General features: G+C 36.4%; 1 protein-coding gene across 16 annotated transcripts in view; it reads left to right on the top strand.

The window, feature by feature from the left end:
* The window catches only part of dlg2 (discs, large homolog 2 (Drosophila)), a 194,733-nt gene that overhangs the window by 81,362 nt on the left and 96,998 nt on the right, over positions 1–16,373 (top strand). For 12 of the 16 annotated variants that reach the window (XM_060895353.1, XM_060895365.1, XM_060895362.1 and 9 more), the window contains one exon: positions 2,222–2,281. The exons of the other annotated variants lie outside the window; for them this stretch is intronic. In XM_060895353.1, the coding sequence (XP_060751336.1) occupies positions 2,222–2,281 (60 nt within the window). The remainder of the gene's footprint in view (positions 1–2,221; positions 2,282–16,373) is intronic. 16 annotated transcript variants of the gene reach the window in all.

Genomic DNA, 16,373 nt, shown 5'->3' with positions numbered 1-16,373 from the left:
ACTTTGTATAACTTCTAACCACAACTTTCCATGACTAATCAGCCCAGCACTTCAGGCTTCTAAAAATCTGAATCTATTTCAATCAATTTATGCTAAGAGCAGCTTTTTTCCCCAGAGATGGTACAATCTGTCTTTTTCCTGTTTTTTTTTTTCAACTTTCCAGTCTCATATTTCTTCACATAGTGCTGAAAAACATCTTAAAACACTCCTGCATCTTTAACTTTAACAGATTATTTTTTGATATAGATGTATGGTTTGAGACACACCCCTTAACCAACAAGGCATACAGGCATAATACAGTATATTACAACAGACTGTACATCATTACATCATTTTTCCTCTTTTGATTATCTCTGGGTGTAAAGCATCTCTCATGATGTTGAGTATAATTCTGAACTCTTGATTTTAGGTTTTATTTTCAGGTTGTATTTTTTCACATTTTCTCTATATTCCTTCCACATACATTATCAGTTATGCATAGTTTGTTGGTGTTTGCTTAGTATTTGGTGTTTCTTTGAAAAAAAGCACTATTTTCTATTTATGACTATACATACTGTACATATTCTTAAATTAAGAACGGCCTTAGAAATGTGATCTTTGTAAAAACAAAAGAGGGAGATTCTTATTCTTGTGGCCATTTTGTTTATATATTGCCCATATTAGCAGATTCACTAAAAGAAATGAGTGAAATAGCAAATGTCAGTCAATAGCAAAGGTTTTGAAGTATTTGGGCTTTTTTCCTGAGTTTGTTAGCGAGATAGTTGCATTTAAGGTAACTTAGCTAGTTATGAAGTTAACAAATGAATATAAATTACTGTAATAAAGGCTCATGGGTGTCACTGCTGCTTCAATTGTTTAATATCAGTGAAGAATTTTTAATGCTCTTGTCAGTAAAATAGGAAAACTTGTTGGAAACTAAACACAGAGCACCTAGACATAAATCAGGAAGCATAATGAGGAAACACATACAGTACATAAAACTTAAATTGAACATGAAAACAGGTTCACACACATTGCCTCTACAATGAATTACCCCTAGGTGTGAGAAGTGTACAAATACATCTAGGCCTGTGATGTACTAGTGTTTTATCAAGAGTTATTCCCACTTAGTAGTGCAGAAATAGGCTCCTGCCATGGATAAAGCAGTTTCAGAAGATACCTTAATAGCAGGAGGTAACTTGTTATAAGGTAAGAAAGATGAAGCACTCCTACTAGTTCTTTTCTGGCAAAGTTTCAGCTAGTTATGCCCATGAACTGGAACTAGCTACAGTATGTATAGAAAAGCTCCCACTTTTGTTATGCAGATAGGAACAATACTTTAGATTCCTGTGATTTCTGAACTGTCCACTGTTATATAGAGCACATGATTAGAAACAGTGCACTGAGCCAAAGCGTGCTTAATTCTTAAAAGTTTAATTGAAACGTCTGGAAGATTTATTTGAAACTGCTGTTTAATTGCCCCATAACAATTTAAAGTCTAAGAAAACTAGCACACTGGGCACATATAGGCTGTCTTGCTGAGTGCTTGTTAAAGGCACTAAAACTCCAAAATGGCTAGTTAGGGGTGTTTAACTGCCAGACATACTCACCATGAAATTCTACTATCCTGTTACACCGTTGTCATTCAGTAAGGGAAACACGTAGCACCTTCGTGGGTGTCACTAGCCCCCTGCCGACGAGTGAGATTATGCATGTCCAAAACGGATAACAGGTTTTAAGCAGCTTTTTTTTTTTTAGCACTCGGAGCCTACTCAGAGCTTTATTCGTACTTGTGGAAAAGAAAATTGGCAGTGGGATGCAGTGATGCTGTGATTTTTAGTAAAACATCTTGTGACTGTTAGCCATTTTGAACGATGTAGGTTAGAACAGGCTTTTTATTCAATAGATTTTCAAATTCATCCTACATTTAAAACAAATGCCTGAGTAGTATAATTTAATGTTGTTTTATTAATACTGTACAGTATTTTCTCAATGAACCTGTTCAGTTCTTTCAAAGGTACCGGTGTGTAGCTTAGGGAGAAAACTTTAACTCTGAACCCTAAAACTTGGTCTTTGTCTTTTTACAGGATTTAGCATGACATACAGACATAACCTGCTCTTCTCTCCTACTGTCTGTTTCTCTGTCATGGCTCATCAGTGTGACTGCGTGCTCATCTCCCTCCCCTGTTTCCTCTCAGCTTTAGCTGGTTCTACTCACTGTCTTTTTTTTTCTTACCTACAGCCTGCGCAGGTTACCCGGTTTGATCTATCATACCCGGGGGTGACTGCCGCAAACTACCTGGCAAGTTTATCATTTTACTTTAACTGTATGTGGTTATGTCTGTGCTTCCTTTACTTCAAATGTCTGGACTGTGTCTTTAAACATACATTCCATAATGGGTTTATGTTGATGATCTTTTGTCCCGTCACATTTGCATGTAACATTACTGAATATTCTGGTATAATGTTTTTAGAGATCTTTGAAGGTCCTTAAAATGGCTCATTATATTTTTTGTGTTTATCTTTATTTTTGTTTAAATAAATATATACAGTGATTTGGAGGGTTGTCTTACAGCTCCAGGGTCCTAGTGTGATCTTGAGCTTGGGTTACTGTACAGTATATGTCGAGTTTCTGTTCTCCCTGTGACCATACAGGTTTCCTCTGGGTTTTGAGTTTTCCTGTCCCATAAACATGACAGTAGGTAGATTGGCGTGTGATTGAAGATGAATGAATGAATAATGTAAGGATTAAGGTTGTGTTGACTGCAGCATTAAAGGTAGGGTCTCCTTGAGAAATGCTTCAGAAAACTGAGTCGGGACGACAAGCTAAACAAAAATCAAAACAAACGTGTGGCCAATGAGCAGAAAGGGGCAGGTCTTGTCAGTATGGGCTGAGAGAGTGTTCAGTGCGCATGTGTGACATTAGCAGAAAGCGGTTTTAACATTGACATGGAGGATAAAAACAAAGAAAGAAAGCGAAGAAAGGCTTACGATAAGGTAAGAAGTAGGACCGTGTTAATATAGGATCAGCTTTCCAGCACTGGAGAGAACTGAAGGAGCGGGAAGTTGGCCTCATGTTCACAGATTGGAGTTTCCCGAGTCAATAACTCCTGAGCTAAACGCTGTTACTACACAAATAACACCTCTTTTCCATCATAGTAATGTTGAGAGGCAGCTACAACCGCGTTTTGCTAGTAACAGCGTTTAGCTCAGGAGTTATTGACTCGGGAAACTCGAATATGTAAATATGCACACATGCGCACTGAACACTCTCTCCGTCCATAATGACAAGACACGCCCCTTTCTGCTCATTGGCTACACGTTTGTTTTGATTTTTGTTTTGTTTGGTGGCCTAACGCAGTTTTCAGAAGCATTTCTCAAATATCGGAGACCCCACCTTTAAAGTACAAAAAACTGCAGCATTAGTGTATGTTGTGTCCATTATAACGCTTCATAATAAAGTAATAATAATAACAATATTGAGTAACTTCAAAGAAGAGCAGTAATCTGTTTTGATGCTATGTAATGTTTGTTATTTGTGTGTGTGTGTGTGCGTGTGTGTACTTGTGTGTGTCAGTGTATGTGCAGAATGCCAACTGGTCTTCTTTCTGGCAGATGGAGCTTCTGTTTAGCTCAGTGGCAGAGAGTAGTGTGTGATCATCCTGTTCTCCTCATCTTTGATTTTCCTCTCTTTCTATTATGACTTCTGCACTCTCTAAATCTCTCCTTTATCTTGCCCTCTCTCTTCTCTTTTCATGTTTTCTCTTTTCTGTGCTTACTTTTCCTTTTTCCTTTCTGTTTTCTTATCTTGTTTGTATCTCTCCTTTCTTAAGACCTATATTCTCCTCTCCCCTCCTCTCCTCTAGTCTCCTCATCTCCTCTCCTCTCCTCAAATTTCTTCTGACTCTCAGGATTAATTCTTGTAGCTGTCAGACAGGTGATACATGCTCTGCAGTCAGGAGTTGGCAAAACCTCTGCTCATTCTAATGTTTTGCTGATTACTTTTCTATTGACACGCTCAACCCTAAATCATCAGCCTTGCAGCCGAATTATACCGAGAAAAGGGCAGAAGGAAAAAGAGAGAGAAAGTGGGAACAATAAGTGAACACTCCTGCTCCTCATTTGATGAGCTTCTGGAGAATAGCCTGTGCTGCTGCCAGGCATGAATCAGCTCTTTTCTCTCGCTCTGAGAGTCTGCTTTAACACAATACTTTGTAAGATTCTTTTAATAGACAGTGATTTGCTGAGGAACTGACTTACTCCTCACAGTGTTGAACCACACATTATCATCTTTCACCTTTAACTTCTGAATAAATATGTGCTAAAAGGATGTGGCCATTTTGTTATATTAGCTATCAGCCCTTCATCAACGAGGCACCCTGCAATTTGACATTAATAATGTGTGCTTTAACAGCTAATGGAGAACGCAGTAGGTGGAGGGTGAATGATGTTTATCAGATGAGTCACATGAGTGATTGGAGGGCTCTCATCCTCTTTGTGTGTGTGTGTGTGTGTGTGTGTGTGTGTGGTTTTTTTTTTTGTGTGTGTGCTTGGTGAAGTCAGACTCAGGGTTAAAGGTGATTGTTTTGTTAACTCTGCACCCTGGTGAAATAATTGCAGAAGAATCAGAGGCTTGTTGGATCTCAGTGTGGATCAAGCCATGCTTTGATTGTGTGGGAAATGAAAAGTGGGCTGGAATTATAAATCAGATTCTTTGCATCTGCAGAGAGGAGAGGAGAGAAAAGGAGAGGAGAGGAGAGGAGATGAATAGGTGAGGAGAGAAAAGGAGAAGAGAGGAGAGGAGATGAATAGGTGAGGAGAGAAAAGGAGAAGAGAGGAGAGGAGAAGAGAAGAGAGGAGGAGAGAAGAGGAGAGGAGAGGAGATAAATAGGTGAGGAGAGGAGATTAGAAGAAAGGGAGAGGAGAGGAGAGGAGAGGAGGGGGTAAGGTGCACTTAAAGAAGGAATGATATTAATAGTGTGTCTGATTGTCAGGAATGAAAATAACCATTAAACATAACTTTGAGTCATTGTATTGTTCATTTGATGGCTTTTAATTTGTTCTATTTTAAAATGAAGTTACTTTAGAACCTTCATTAAATGCTCTTTTTCTTTTAAGATGTCTTCTGTTACATTAACTTGTATTATAAATAAGCATCTGAAGGATGCTTCACGGCATCTGTGAAGGTGAAGGTGAAACCGACTGGAGTTTTATTATATTAGCGCATTTAATACTAGGTGGAGCTGCTTGAATTTGTTCCATTAGCATACTAATTGTTTCCTGCTCTTCTCATTTTTGGGTGTTAATCTGAACCTGTGTTCACTGCCCTGCAGCCTGGGCTTAATGAAAGTGCCCTGCAGGTCTCCAATAACACTCAACTCATTACTCCTTTGAAACACTCCATGAAAGGAGCTCAAGTAGTACGTACGCACATATGGTCTGACGTAGAAAGCCGTTCTTTGATCTTGACAAAATAAAAAGGCTTGGAAATAAAGCTTGTATTCATTCTGGGTAATGCATACAGTCTCTGTAGGCTTTAATCTATCAAAATTGAACGTCATTTGTATACGAGCAGTAAAACATATTGAATAAGACTTCAAACAGCTTTCATAAAAGCCATGAGACTTGCCTGATAAATTTCACCCAGCGCAAAATGTCAAAGTGCAAATAATTTTCTTTAAAGGTCACTGGTAAGAACTACTTAAGCATACTTTCCTTTCCCTGAATTAACAGCACTGTAGTGCTTTCTTTTCATTACACATGGGTTGAAAGAAAAAACAATATTAGGAAAAGTGACTTCAGTGTGCCTTAAGGAACTGTACTGAGGGATGAATACAACTTTTAAAAAGATATTCCCTCAGTTGGTGATTTGATGATGATGGTGAGGAGTTCTCTCCTGTCTCTCCTGTCTAACACAATAACCAAAAATCTCACATTGGTTTTCAGTGATTTGAGTCCAAGGATACAGCGTAAGATTTGCATCATTTTCATACTCATCAAACCATTCAGTGAGCCCTTCAAAGGTAAGGAGTCATCCTGAAAGTCAAAGGATAGGTGATCAGTAAGAATAACTCTCTCCAAGGGGACAAGTGATCCCAATCCATACCAACAAAATATATAAAAGCATAATAGAGCCACCAGTTGTTCTTTTAATTTGTTACTTGTTGGTAAATTTTTTTTAGACTAAATTCAAGTTTGTTAAATTGTTGATTTTTGTAATGATGATGTAATTAATTTTTTTCAAAACTACTGTCTGAGCTGTTCAGTGATCTAAAACTAATGTACATCTCATCAATAAGATTTGTTAACACAGAGGTGTTCTGGTATATATTAACACATTGTGAAACATTGTATGGAAAATATTTAAAAATTTAATCATTTACATTGGAAAAACAATTATTATTTATTTCGTCAAAATATCATCACCCACACAAAATATGATCAGTCCTACTTGATAATATATACAATGATCAGCCATGACATTAAAGGCGCCTGCTTAATATTGTGTAGGTCCCCTTTTGTGCTATAAAAACATCTCTGAGTGGTTGAGGAATGGACTTCACAAGAGCTATGAAGGAGTGCTTTGGTATCTAGCACCAAGACCTTAGCAGCAGATCCTTTAAGTCCTGTAAAATTACATGGTGGGGCCTCCATGATTGTACTTGTTTGTCCAGAACCTTCCACAGATGCTTGATCAGATTAGAACTTGGAGGCAAAATTGACACCTGGAACGCTGTCATGTTCCTGAATAATTGTTGCAGTGTGCCAGGGAGCTGAAAGAGGCAACTTTGATTAGGAAGTACTGCTGTCTTGAAGGGGTATAATTGGTCTGCAACAGGGTTAAGGCAGTAGCTGCTACATGTCAAAGTACTGTTAATACATTTCCTACCAGAACATTGACCAGAGCATCACACATCCTTCACTGGTAAATGAAACACACCAGTGTATAGGCCATCCACGTGATGTAAAAAAATGTGATTCTTTAGACCAGGCCACCAGTTCTAATGCTCACAATCCCATTTTGGTTTGTTTGGCGAGGAACAGGGGCCAGCATGGGCACTCTGACTGGTCTGTAGATGCTTTGGGCACCCATAAAGCCTGTCACCAGTTCACAAGTTGTCCTTTGTTGGACATTTTTGTTAGGTTCTATCTACAGAATAATTGGAACTCAGACTCAGTCATCTAACAATCACAATTTGGCCGTTGACAAAGTCACTCAAATTCTTACACATTTTTGCTGCTTTCAACTCAACAACTTTGAGAATTTACTGTTCACTTGCTGCCTAATATATCTCACCCATTGACACATGCTATTGTAATGAGCTAATCAATGTTATTTGCTTCACCTGTCAGTAGTTTTAATGCTAGTGCTGAACAGTGTATACATTGTTTACTCCCATCTTAAAATCTGCCATCCCAGACAAGCCCACTATGTTGGAGTGTGAAGATGTGACAGCTCTAGCTAATACGATGTGCAATTAATCATTTCAATCCTGTCGCCTTGTGAGGCGTTAATCAACATATAACCACAAAGAAAGCCATAATTCAGCACTCCTTGTTCTTGATTGCATTGAGACCAAAAGTAATATGCTTAGTAAACAAAAATTCCTGTAGCTTCTTCACACTTTTGCAACCAAGGCGTGTTTCTTTAGAGACCTGAGTGTTGAGGTGTAAAGAGAACTGCAGTGGGTTGATGTGAGAAACATTTGAAAAGGCTTCTTTCACAGATTGATGGTTGTTGCCATAGTAATAGTGTTAACAGGTCTCAGCTCTTTTGGATTGGATGTACATGGGTGGGCACAGACCGAGTTGCTAAATTCTTCCTTCAGAGTACAGGTTTGATGGCAGCTTTAAGATGAGGCACCCTGAGCTTTGTGAGAGCAAAAAGTGACAGAAACATTTATCATTTGTTGCTATAAAATATGCAGTGTTGTACTGTGTTTCTTATTTGTATGGAAATAAATAGAAGTCAAGTGAAATATGTTCTTGTTACAGTGCTTGCTAATGCTTTGTACACCTCCTCTCTCTTTCTTTCTCTCTCTCACTCTGCGATCACACAGCAGATGCTGAGAAGGTCACAGCTAACAGAAGTATGCACTGTGATGCGTCTTGAATACAAACTTGTAGACTTCGTGCTTCCTTAACCATGAAGAGGAAATTTGACTTGATTTTTTTCTTATCGTGTCACAGATTTTTATTATGTAACAGCCATTTCTAGCAGGAACAATCTGTCATGTGGTTTTGCGAAGTTTGAGAATTTTTCAACATGGCCATTTTGGATGAATCGTATGAAACCCAAATCATTTAGCCAAGCTAGCATTTTTGTTATGCTTTTCTGAAATGTATTCACCAAAAATTATAACAATTGGGCAGACCACATTCAGTTTTTCATCTTTCTTTCTGAGTAATGTAATTGAAAAAACATTCTGCTTCCCTAAAGAGTGTTTCGCTCCATTTTCGAGCCATTTGTTGTTGCTACAATAAACACAAATGATTATTTTCCATCACAGAGATTCCTCCACATAATGGTAACATTTATGATGGTTAGAGTCTATTTAGTTCACTGTGCAAACAACAAAAATAGAGGTCCATCTATCTAAAGGGTCTTCAGTAAAGAAAGAAAATCATTCTTTCACTGTAAATAAAATGCTTTTTTGACGTTTTTTTTTTTTACTTAAGATTGCATCTGATATTATTGTTTACAAACAACACTTATATTAACGAGTAAATGGATTATCCTTTAAAAATTGAGTGTAGGAGTAAACATTATTTTACATGATTAATAATCAGGTTTAACTTATGTTCATGATCAAAATGATAGAAAATATAATTTGTGAACAAAATATAAGAATATTCTTTGCATATATAACAAAAGCAGTTGAGAATTGCTACATGATGCAGCTGATTTTAAAGGTAAAATTTTAATAAAAAAAATCATAGTTTTGATGATAAAGTGTTCATTGGAGTATAGCAGAAAGAATGTAATGTGTGATTTTATGTAATATGAGATACTAGAAACTTGCTACATTGAAAGAAATAACTAGAAAGAAATTAGACAGAAATGAGAAGAAATGATTTGTCAAATTCTTCTTAACCTAAATTTAGCTGTGAACCCTATGAATACTCATCAAACCATTCAGTGAGCCCTTTAAAGGTAAGGAGTCATCCTGAAAGTCAAAGGACAGGTGATCAGTAAGAATAACTCTTGAATCTTTAAAGAGTGTACAATAAAATGTCACAACAGCATTGGATAATTCCCCCTCCTAGCCAACAGAGGTCACTATCTCCAGAAGTCTCCTTTTGTTGTTCATTCTGGTTATATGGACTGCAAAAGCATGATTTCTAGAATCTAGTTGCCCGTCTTTCCAGCTTCTGAACCATATGGCTTGCCTGTGTGCGATTGTGTTTTTATTGATTCCTGCATTACAATTTTTTATTTTGTATAAAAAAAAATTTCTACATGTGGATTCTTGTGCCTCTACCAGTCTTAATTGTTGCAAAAATGGAAGGTTAAAATGGCAACAATAATGAGCATTGTCATTAATTTACTTCACACTGGAGATTTATTAGGTTTCTCCCCTGCCACTGTAACCCCTGATGGCTGTTACTTAGTAACATGTGCATCCTAGTGAAAGGATTTTAATAATCAATGCTATACTTTGGTGTGACCTTGTTATACGGTGACAATTTCTAACTCTCTGTGTGTGTGTTCCTTGTTTGTGAATGTTTCTCACTCTGCATTGCTAATGGCAGTGTGTGTGAGCAGGTACTGTACAACAGGGTCTCTTTGTTCTGTCAGCTTTAGGTGATAAGGGTGTTGGTGTGACAGTTTGCTGAGCTCACAATTTCTGTGTCTAGAAAGGAGGAAACAATTTTTATTTCAGCTCAGACATGATGGTTTATGCATTCTCACAGAGGTGAAATAAGAGTTCACATAGCGGGACTTTTTTTATAAGTTAACTGTTATGTGAAATCCTGTTACCTTCTCTGGTTACTTAGACTACACAAAATAAAACAAATGCATTAGCTTTTCAGGGTACAAATACTCAGGGCTAAGACTAATGCATTTTTGGAAATTGACAAAGTTGTTAGAATCCTGTTTACCAAATTATAATAATTATTATATTATGTGTCAAATCACATACTTTGAATCGTAGCTTACATTTACATTTGCATTTACATTTATAGCGTTTGCCAGACACCCTTATCCAGAGCGATGTACAGAAGTGCTTAAGTCTCTTTCATTGGATACACTAACTCTGGTTCACTAGGTTACATACCTAAGATACCATGAGTCTAATGCATTGTTTTACAATTATTTTTTTTATTATTTTTTGTTATAAACATATATGCAACAAACAAGAAAGGAAGTGCTAGTCGAAGTGTTTCATGAATAAGTACTGTAGTCTTCAACCGTCATTTGAAAATAGCCAGTAGCTTTATATTAATGCCATTGATCTCCAAATCGGCTGAATGCTGTAGGAATTACAACACTTTTTATAAAAGTCATTTCACCATTGGCTGTTCTTCTGTTCATTGTTATCATTTTATTCTCTTATTATTTCAATTATAAGTAAGCAGATGAAAAGGTCTAGATTTCAAGTGTGAATTTGCATTTTGACACTTTTGCTTTTAACTTTCAATATGAAGTCCAAAGAACTGTTGATTTTACTGAAAAATCAATTCAAACCTATCAGAAAGAGAGAAGAAACATTACATTTCACCAAACAGCTAAATTCTTGTTAAAAAACTATCACACTAGTGATCTCAGGAACACCAAAAACCCTGGAAAACCACAAAAATGATCTCTTGTGAAAACCCTGTCAGCTAGATCATTTGTCTGAGGTAAAGTCAACAATCAAGACTTCACCAGAGCAAATACAGAGGATTTACCACAAGATATCAACTACTTTAATTAAAACTTGCCAAAACATCTTTTGTACTGTTCTGGAACAATGTCTTGTGGACAGATGAGACAAATAAGTCTGGTGCAACTTGTTCCAGAATGATGGTAAGAGAAGAGTGTGGAGAGAGGAAGGATCTGCTTATGATTTGAAAGCATCCTGCCTCATCTTATGATGTGGACATGTCTGAATGCCAATTGAACTGATTCCTTTATAATTATTGATGACATGACGATGAAAAGCAACTGGTACAACTTTGTCTGTTCAATTCAGTCAATTGTGAATACCATGATTTGCACATAGTATTTAAAATGACAGTTTAATGCATGATTATTATAGTTTACTAACCCTAACCCTAACCTGTTACGTTTGGGTCACCCTTTAAAATGAGGGGACCGTATATATTTAAAGTGCTGTAATTCCTATAGCATTCACCCAATTAAGATGTAAATATGCTTTAATTTAATCTAAGTCTGCACTAACCTTATACTTAACTTATACTGTTGTAGTCAGCTAAAATATACCAGTCCTTAATGTGGATGTCCAAATATTTATGAACCTGTCTGTATAAGTTATAGTTGTTTACAGGGATACAGGCACCAGTGCTTAGAGGACTTTGTCCAAACAGCATCTAGTGTGTACACTTAACATGTGCCATCATTTATCTCCATACCTGTCATGCTTTCTGACAAACGCACTGGTGTCACTTGTTTTTCACTCTGCTATCACTCCTCTGGGCTGTGAGTTGTACTTTCTGCATTTTTATCTTCCATGGAACACCTGAAGAATCAAACTGCACACCCCCAGAATTCATTCTCCATGTCTTCTAATGAGGCTCCAATTCACGCAAGGGACACAATGCAGTGCATAGCTGTGCCCTGCCTCAGAAAGTACATAGCTTTTAAATTTAAACTTTAGTGCTGTCACAGGTTTAATTAGAAAAGTATTGGCACCCTTGTTAAAAATATGTAAACAAAAGAAAAGATCATGGGGGGAAAAAATGATTTTTTGGGAGGAAATGTATCCTATGGAAAAAACCCACTTGTTTACAAATATTGGCACTGGTGGAAATTCATATACACAAAATGTAACCGAAGCATGTTTGCATTCATATTTGATTTCCCTTAAGTCAAGTCACCGTTATTAATGTAGCACATTTAAAGACAACATATGTTGGTCAACAAGTACTGCACAATAACATCATGTAAATCAAAATAGCAACAAAATGAATTGCAAATAAAATTAAATAAAACAATAAACCATTGAAAAGTGTTAAAAGACAAATCCACCAAAAAATAAAAATACAGGACAAAATAGAAGACTGGTGACAACAGATCTTAAAATGACTCAAAGGTCTGTGTGAATAAATAAGATTATTAATTGATTTAAAAAATTTTCCAAGCATTGGGGACTGTAACTGTTCACTGACACTAGGTAACATCTCCATAATTTTGGAGCTGTGACAAAAAGTCTGCTAACCATAAAGTTAACAGAAGCCAAGCCATTAAAATAAACCATGACGTCTTTCTCTGGGGTATAAATACAAGGAAAGAGGGCAATTTCTTTGTGAATGTTAAATTTTGTTCCTACAACAGAGTGAGGATAGAGGGTAGACTTACTAAAAAGGTAAGAGGAATTGTGTTTCCTGCTGTCAGTCAGACACTATCTAGTCATGCATGTCTCTGAGCTCATATACAGTATGTCATGATTAAAAACAAATTGTCCAAATCCACAAAAATAGCTGTAGCTGTAGCTCTTCGTCCCCTGACCTAAACCAGTTTAACCTGCAGTTAGCTGAGGAGGAGTGCACAAAAGCCTTGACTATCTGGAGGGATTCTGTATTGACAAATGCTCTAAGGTTCTCTGCTGTACTCATCAGCATCATTATATGAGAAGACTTGTGGCTGTTGTCACAATAGGGGTGCAAATAATTATTTTCTTTGAATAAATTTTCTTTTTGAGATTAAACAAATTATGACATTTTATAGCCTTTTCTTTTCTTTTCTTTTTTTTTTTTTTTTTTTTTAACATTTTTTAGCCTAGCTTTAAAATTCCTATAATTCTAGAGCATTAACGAATGAATGATGCAGCTAAAAAGGTGTTTGAAATGTAAGATTTAGAGGATTCAGTACCATGGAGAGTTCTGTAACCCTCCTCTATTTTCTGTGTGTGTGCTTTTGTGTGTGTGTGCTTTTGTGTGTGTGTGTGTGCTCCTGCTCAGAGAGTGGGCAACCAACTGTTCATCTGTTTATCGACCTGTTATCATGTAATAATACACAGCATAATCACATCTATACCATCAATCATAAAAACACAGAAAAATACAACTGACTTCTTCTGTTGTCAGTCACAATAATCATTAGAAAAGTCTTGAAATTCTTGAAATTCAGTTGGTGCATTTTCTTGACTAATTTGCTGTTGGTTCTTTAGGTGTGTGGGATTAATAAAAGTAAGCTCTAAAGACAGCCATTTAGGGTTATTACTTGCTTCTAGGTTTGTGTAATATAATGATTTAATTGTTTCTAAGTGAGATTTTCAGTGACATTTACACTGATTATATTATATCATCAGACTTCTTGCATAGAAGCTACTCAACTTAAAATTAGATAGTGATTTTCACCAGATCACTCAATAAGAATGCATAGAGCTGGCTTATTCACTGATAAACTGACAGATGAGTCAATGGCATATGATGGCCATACCTCTGACCCCATATCACATCCTCTGGATTAGATTAGTTGACGTCCTCACTGTCACTTCTGTCACAGTATAACTTATTATGAAACATGAAATATGAAATAAAATCCGTTTGTCAGGCAGCAGATAAAGCTATGGATGAAAATGCAGTAGTTTTATTGAGAGTGCTTGCATACAATCCAAGCATAGAGTCGAAAAAAAAGCAATGGTTAACATGATACATTATGAAGGTGGTTATACTCTGTTACTGTGTTGTTTCTTCACATTACAGTTCATTTATCATTTTTCTAAATAGTATTCACCAGAGGGCTTCACAGTGAGTAGCATTACAACCATATAGCTCTAGGGTCACAGGTTTTATCCCGAGCTTGGGTAATTGTCTCTGTGGAATTTTCATCATTTCTCTGGGTTCTCTGGTTTCCTTCCATTTCCATTTCCCAGAACTATTCCCACACTTGGACTGATTAAGATAAGTTGCCTGTGTGAGTGTATGAATATGAGTGTGCATGGTGCTTAGTGATGGCTCTCCCAGACCCTGTTCTATGACACTTATCATTCCAGGTCATTATTAAGTACTGCATACTTTTGATGTTCTCCCACTTGCACAGAACCCTGGATCAGTGTGCTAAAGCTACAAAACTGCATGAATATGTGGTAGAGATATTACAAATTAAACTGAGACTGATCTCCAACCTTTTGTACAGATTCCAGCGTCAATGACCTTGAGTTATTTTTTCATAGTTTGCTATCTCAGGCTATGTCATATGTATGAATAATAGTGAATAGGGAGTGGGAGATAATAGTGAATAAGAACTTAAAATTCACTGGGACCTTTAAAAACATTTAACCCGATTATACAGGTCTAACGTAATTCCTTTTTAACTATATATACACATTTTTTTTTTAATATTAAACCATAGCCTACAAACCTGATTGCACCAGACTCCTACACCCAGATCACTCATGCAATCACCTTCTTCTTCTGCGCATGAATGCTGTTTTTGTCAGGAATTTGTTTGGACATTCTCTGCCGGAATGTTAGGGGGTGTTCCGGCATCGTGTTGTGTCACGGGTTTCACGTTGTTCCTAATTGCCTGTTAATCATCATGTCTATTTATTTCCTCCACGTTGCATCTTGCTTCGTGAAGTCCTCGTCTTTTCTTTGTGTTGGTTTATGTAACTTGTTTGTCTATGTTTTTTGTTTTTAAGTCTTGTTTTGTTATCCCTTCATTTGGGGAGGGTTTTTATCTTTGCCGTGGCAACCGCTGTTTCTCTGACAGTTTCACTCAGTTCAATGCAAAGTAAACCTTCAGATTTGTTATAGTTCATGAGATTACCAAGCCTTACTACTGTAAATGCTCTCCTGTTTCCAGTTTCTTGACTTCTATCCTCGCAGCCTGTCCCTATCTAATTCAAATTCAAATTTATTTGTATAGCGCTTTTAACAATTGACATTGTTTCAAAGTAGCTTTACATCATCTATCTGACAAACATTAGCTGTTTTTTTAATGAAGTAGAAAATGATCTATAAATAAACATAATAGCAAAAGCACTGAACTTTATTATAGCAATTATTGTAAAAAAAAACGCATCCTGTTGTGTTCTTTTAAAAGAAATATTTTTTGTTCAGGTTGGCAGGTTAATCTGTAAATCTAAATCCTAGTTCTTGGCACATGGACCAACATTGATGTGTATGTGTTATGAGCTTTTCACCCTCCCCTTCTTCTTCTTATTCGTCCTTCTCCTGCTCCTCTTTCTTAAGTGCACTTTCCTATTTTCTACCTAAGTGCAGGTCAACCTCATTAGTTTGTCCAGAACGTTCTGTTTTAAAACTCCATCTAAATGCAATCGCTCATCACAGGCAGATTTTTAAATGAATTCCATGTACCGCAATATGTTTCTCACTTGTTTGCTGGTGTTGTATATAATAAAGATAGATAAATTATTTTAAAACTCTTACCTTTCTCTTAGCTTGAGAATATTAGAAGAATTGAGGTTTTTCTTTAGATATATGGTTGAAATATGAGTATGATAATGATATTTTCCACAATTTAGAATAATAGTGAAGACAATAATACAATGTTCATTTTTTGTTAATATATTAATCAGGAATGGTCAGTGTGAATTCCTTGTATCATGATGCATTTAAACTAGATTTAATCAACCATTTAACCACAGCTGTAAAACAACATGCCTGATCCCATGCTAGCAAATTGGATTGTTACCACAGCAACCATCATAAACATCAATTTTATTCATGACCTGTATTTATACTTCACTATCACCATCATTATATCAAGAAAACAATAAACTTGGCACTCAGCTTCACATAATGTTCTTTGCATCTGCCTCCACAATTATTTAACCATAACAGGACATTTTGTTGGCTGTTAGCTCTCAAATAAATCCTGGAATTATGCTGTAACTAAGAAGTGCTAAACAATTCAGAACTGTTTGGCTAAAGTAGAGTTGATAAAAGAAAACTTAATGACTTCTCCATTGACGCTCGCACATATGCTGAACACTTCCTTTTTTATTTTACTTAATTTTTATTTAATATATGATTCTGCATGTATCAACCTCAATATTTAGCATTTTATGTGGTACTGTGTGTATTGATTGGGGTTTATGTGATTCTTCTGTTCATGAATGTATTCTGTCTTCAAAATCAAAGACAGAATACGCTTACACCGACTGTGTTTTATTCCTTTAATGCAGGAGTATCCAATCATGTCCACAAATGTTCGATGCCGGTGCAGGTTTTCGTTCCAAATGAGCAGAAGCCACACCTGA

The sequence above is a fragment of the Tachysurus vachellii genome, chromosome 20, assembly GCF_030014155.1.
Source record: "Tachysurus vachellii isolate PV-2020 chromosome 20, HZAU_Pvac_v1, whole genome shotgun sequence".
In the NCBI taxonomy this organism is placed as follows: Eukaryota; Metazoa; Chordata; class Actinopteri; order Siluriformes; family Bagridae; genus Tachysurus; species Tachysurus vachellii.
The sequence above is the reverse complement of the archived record's forward strand: the minus strand, read 5'-3'. Positions and strand labels throughout refer to the sequence as shown.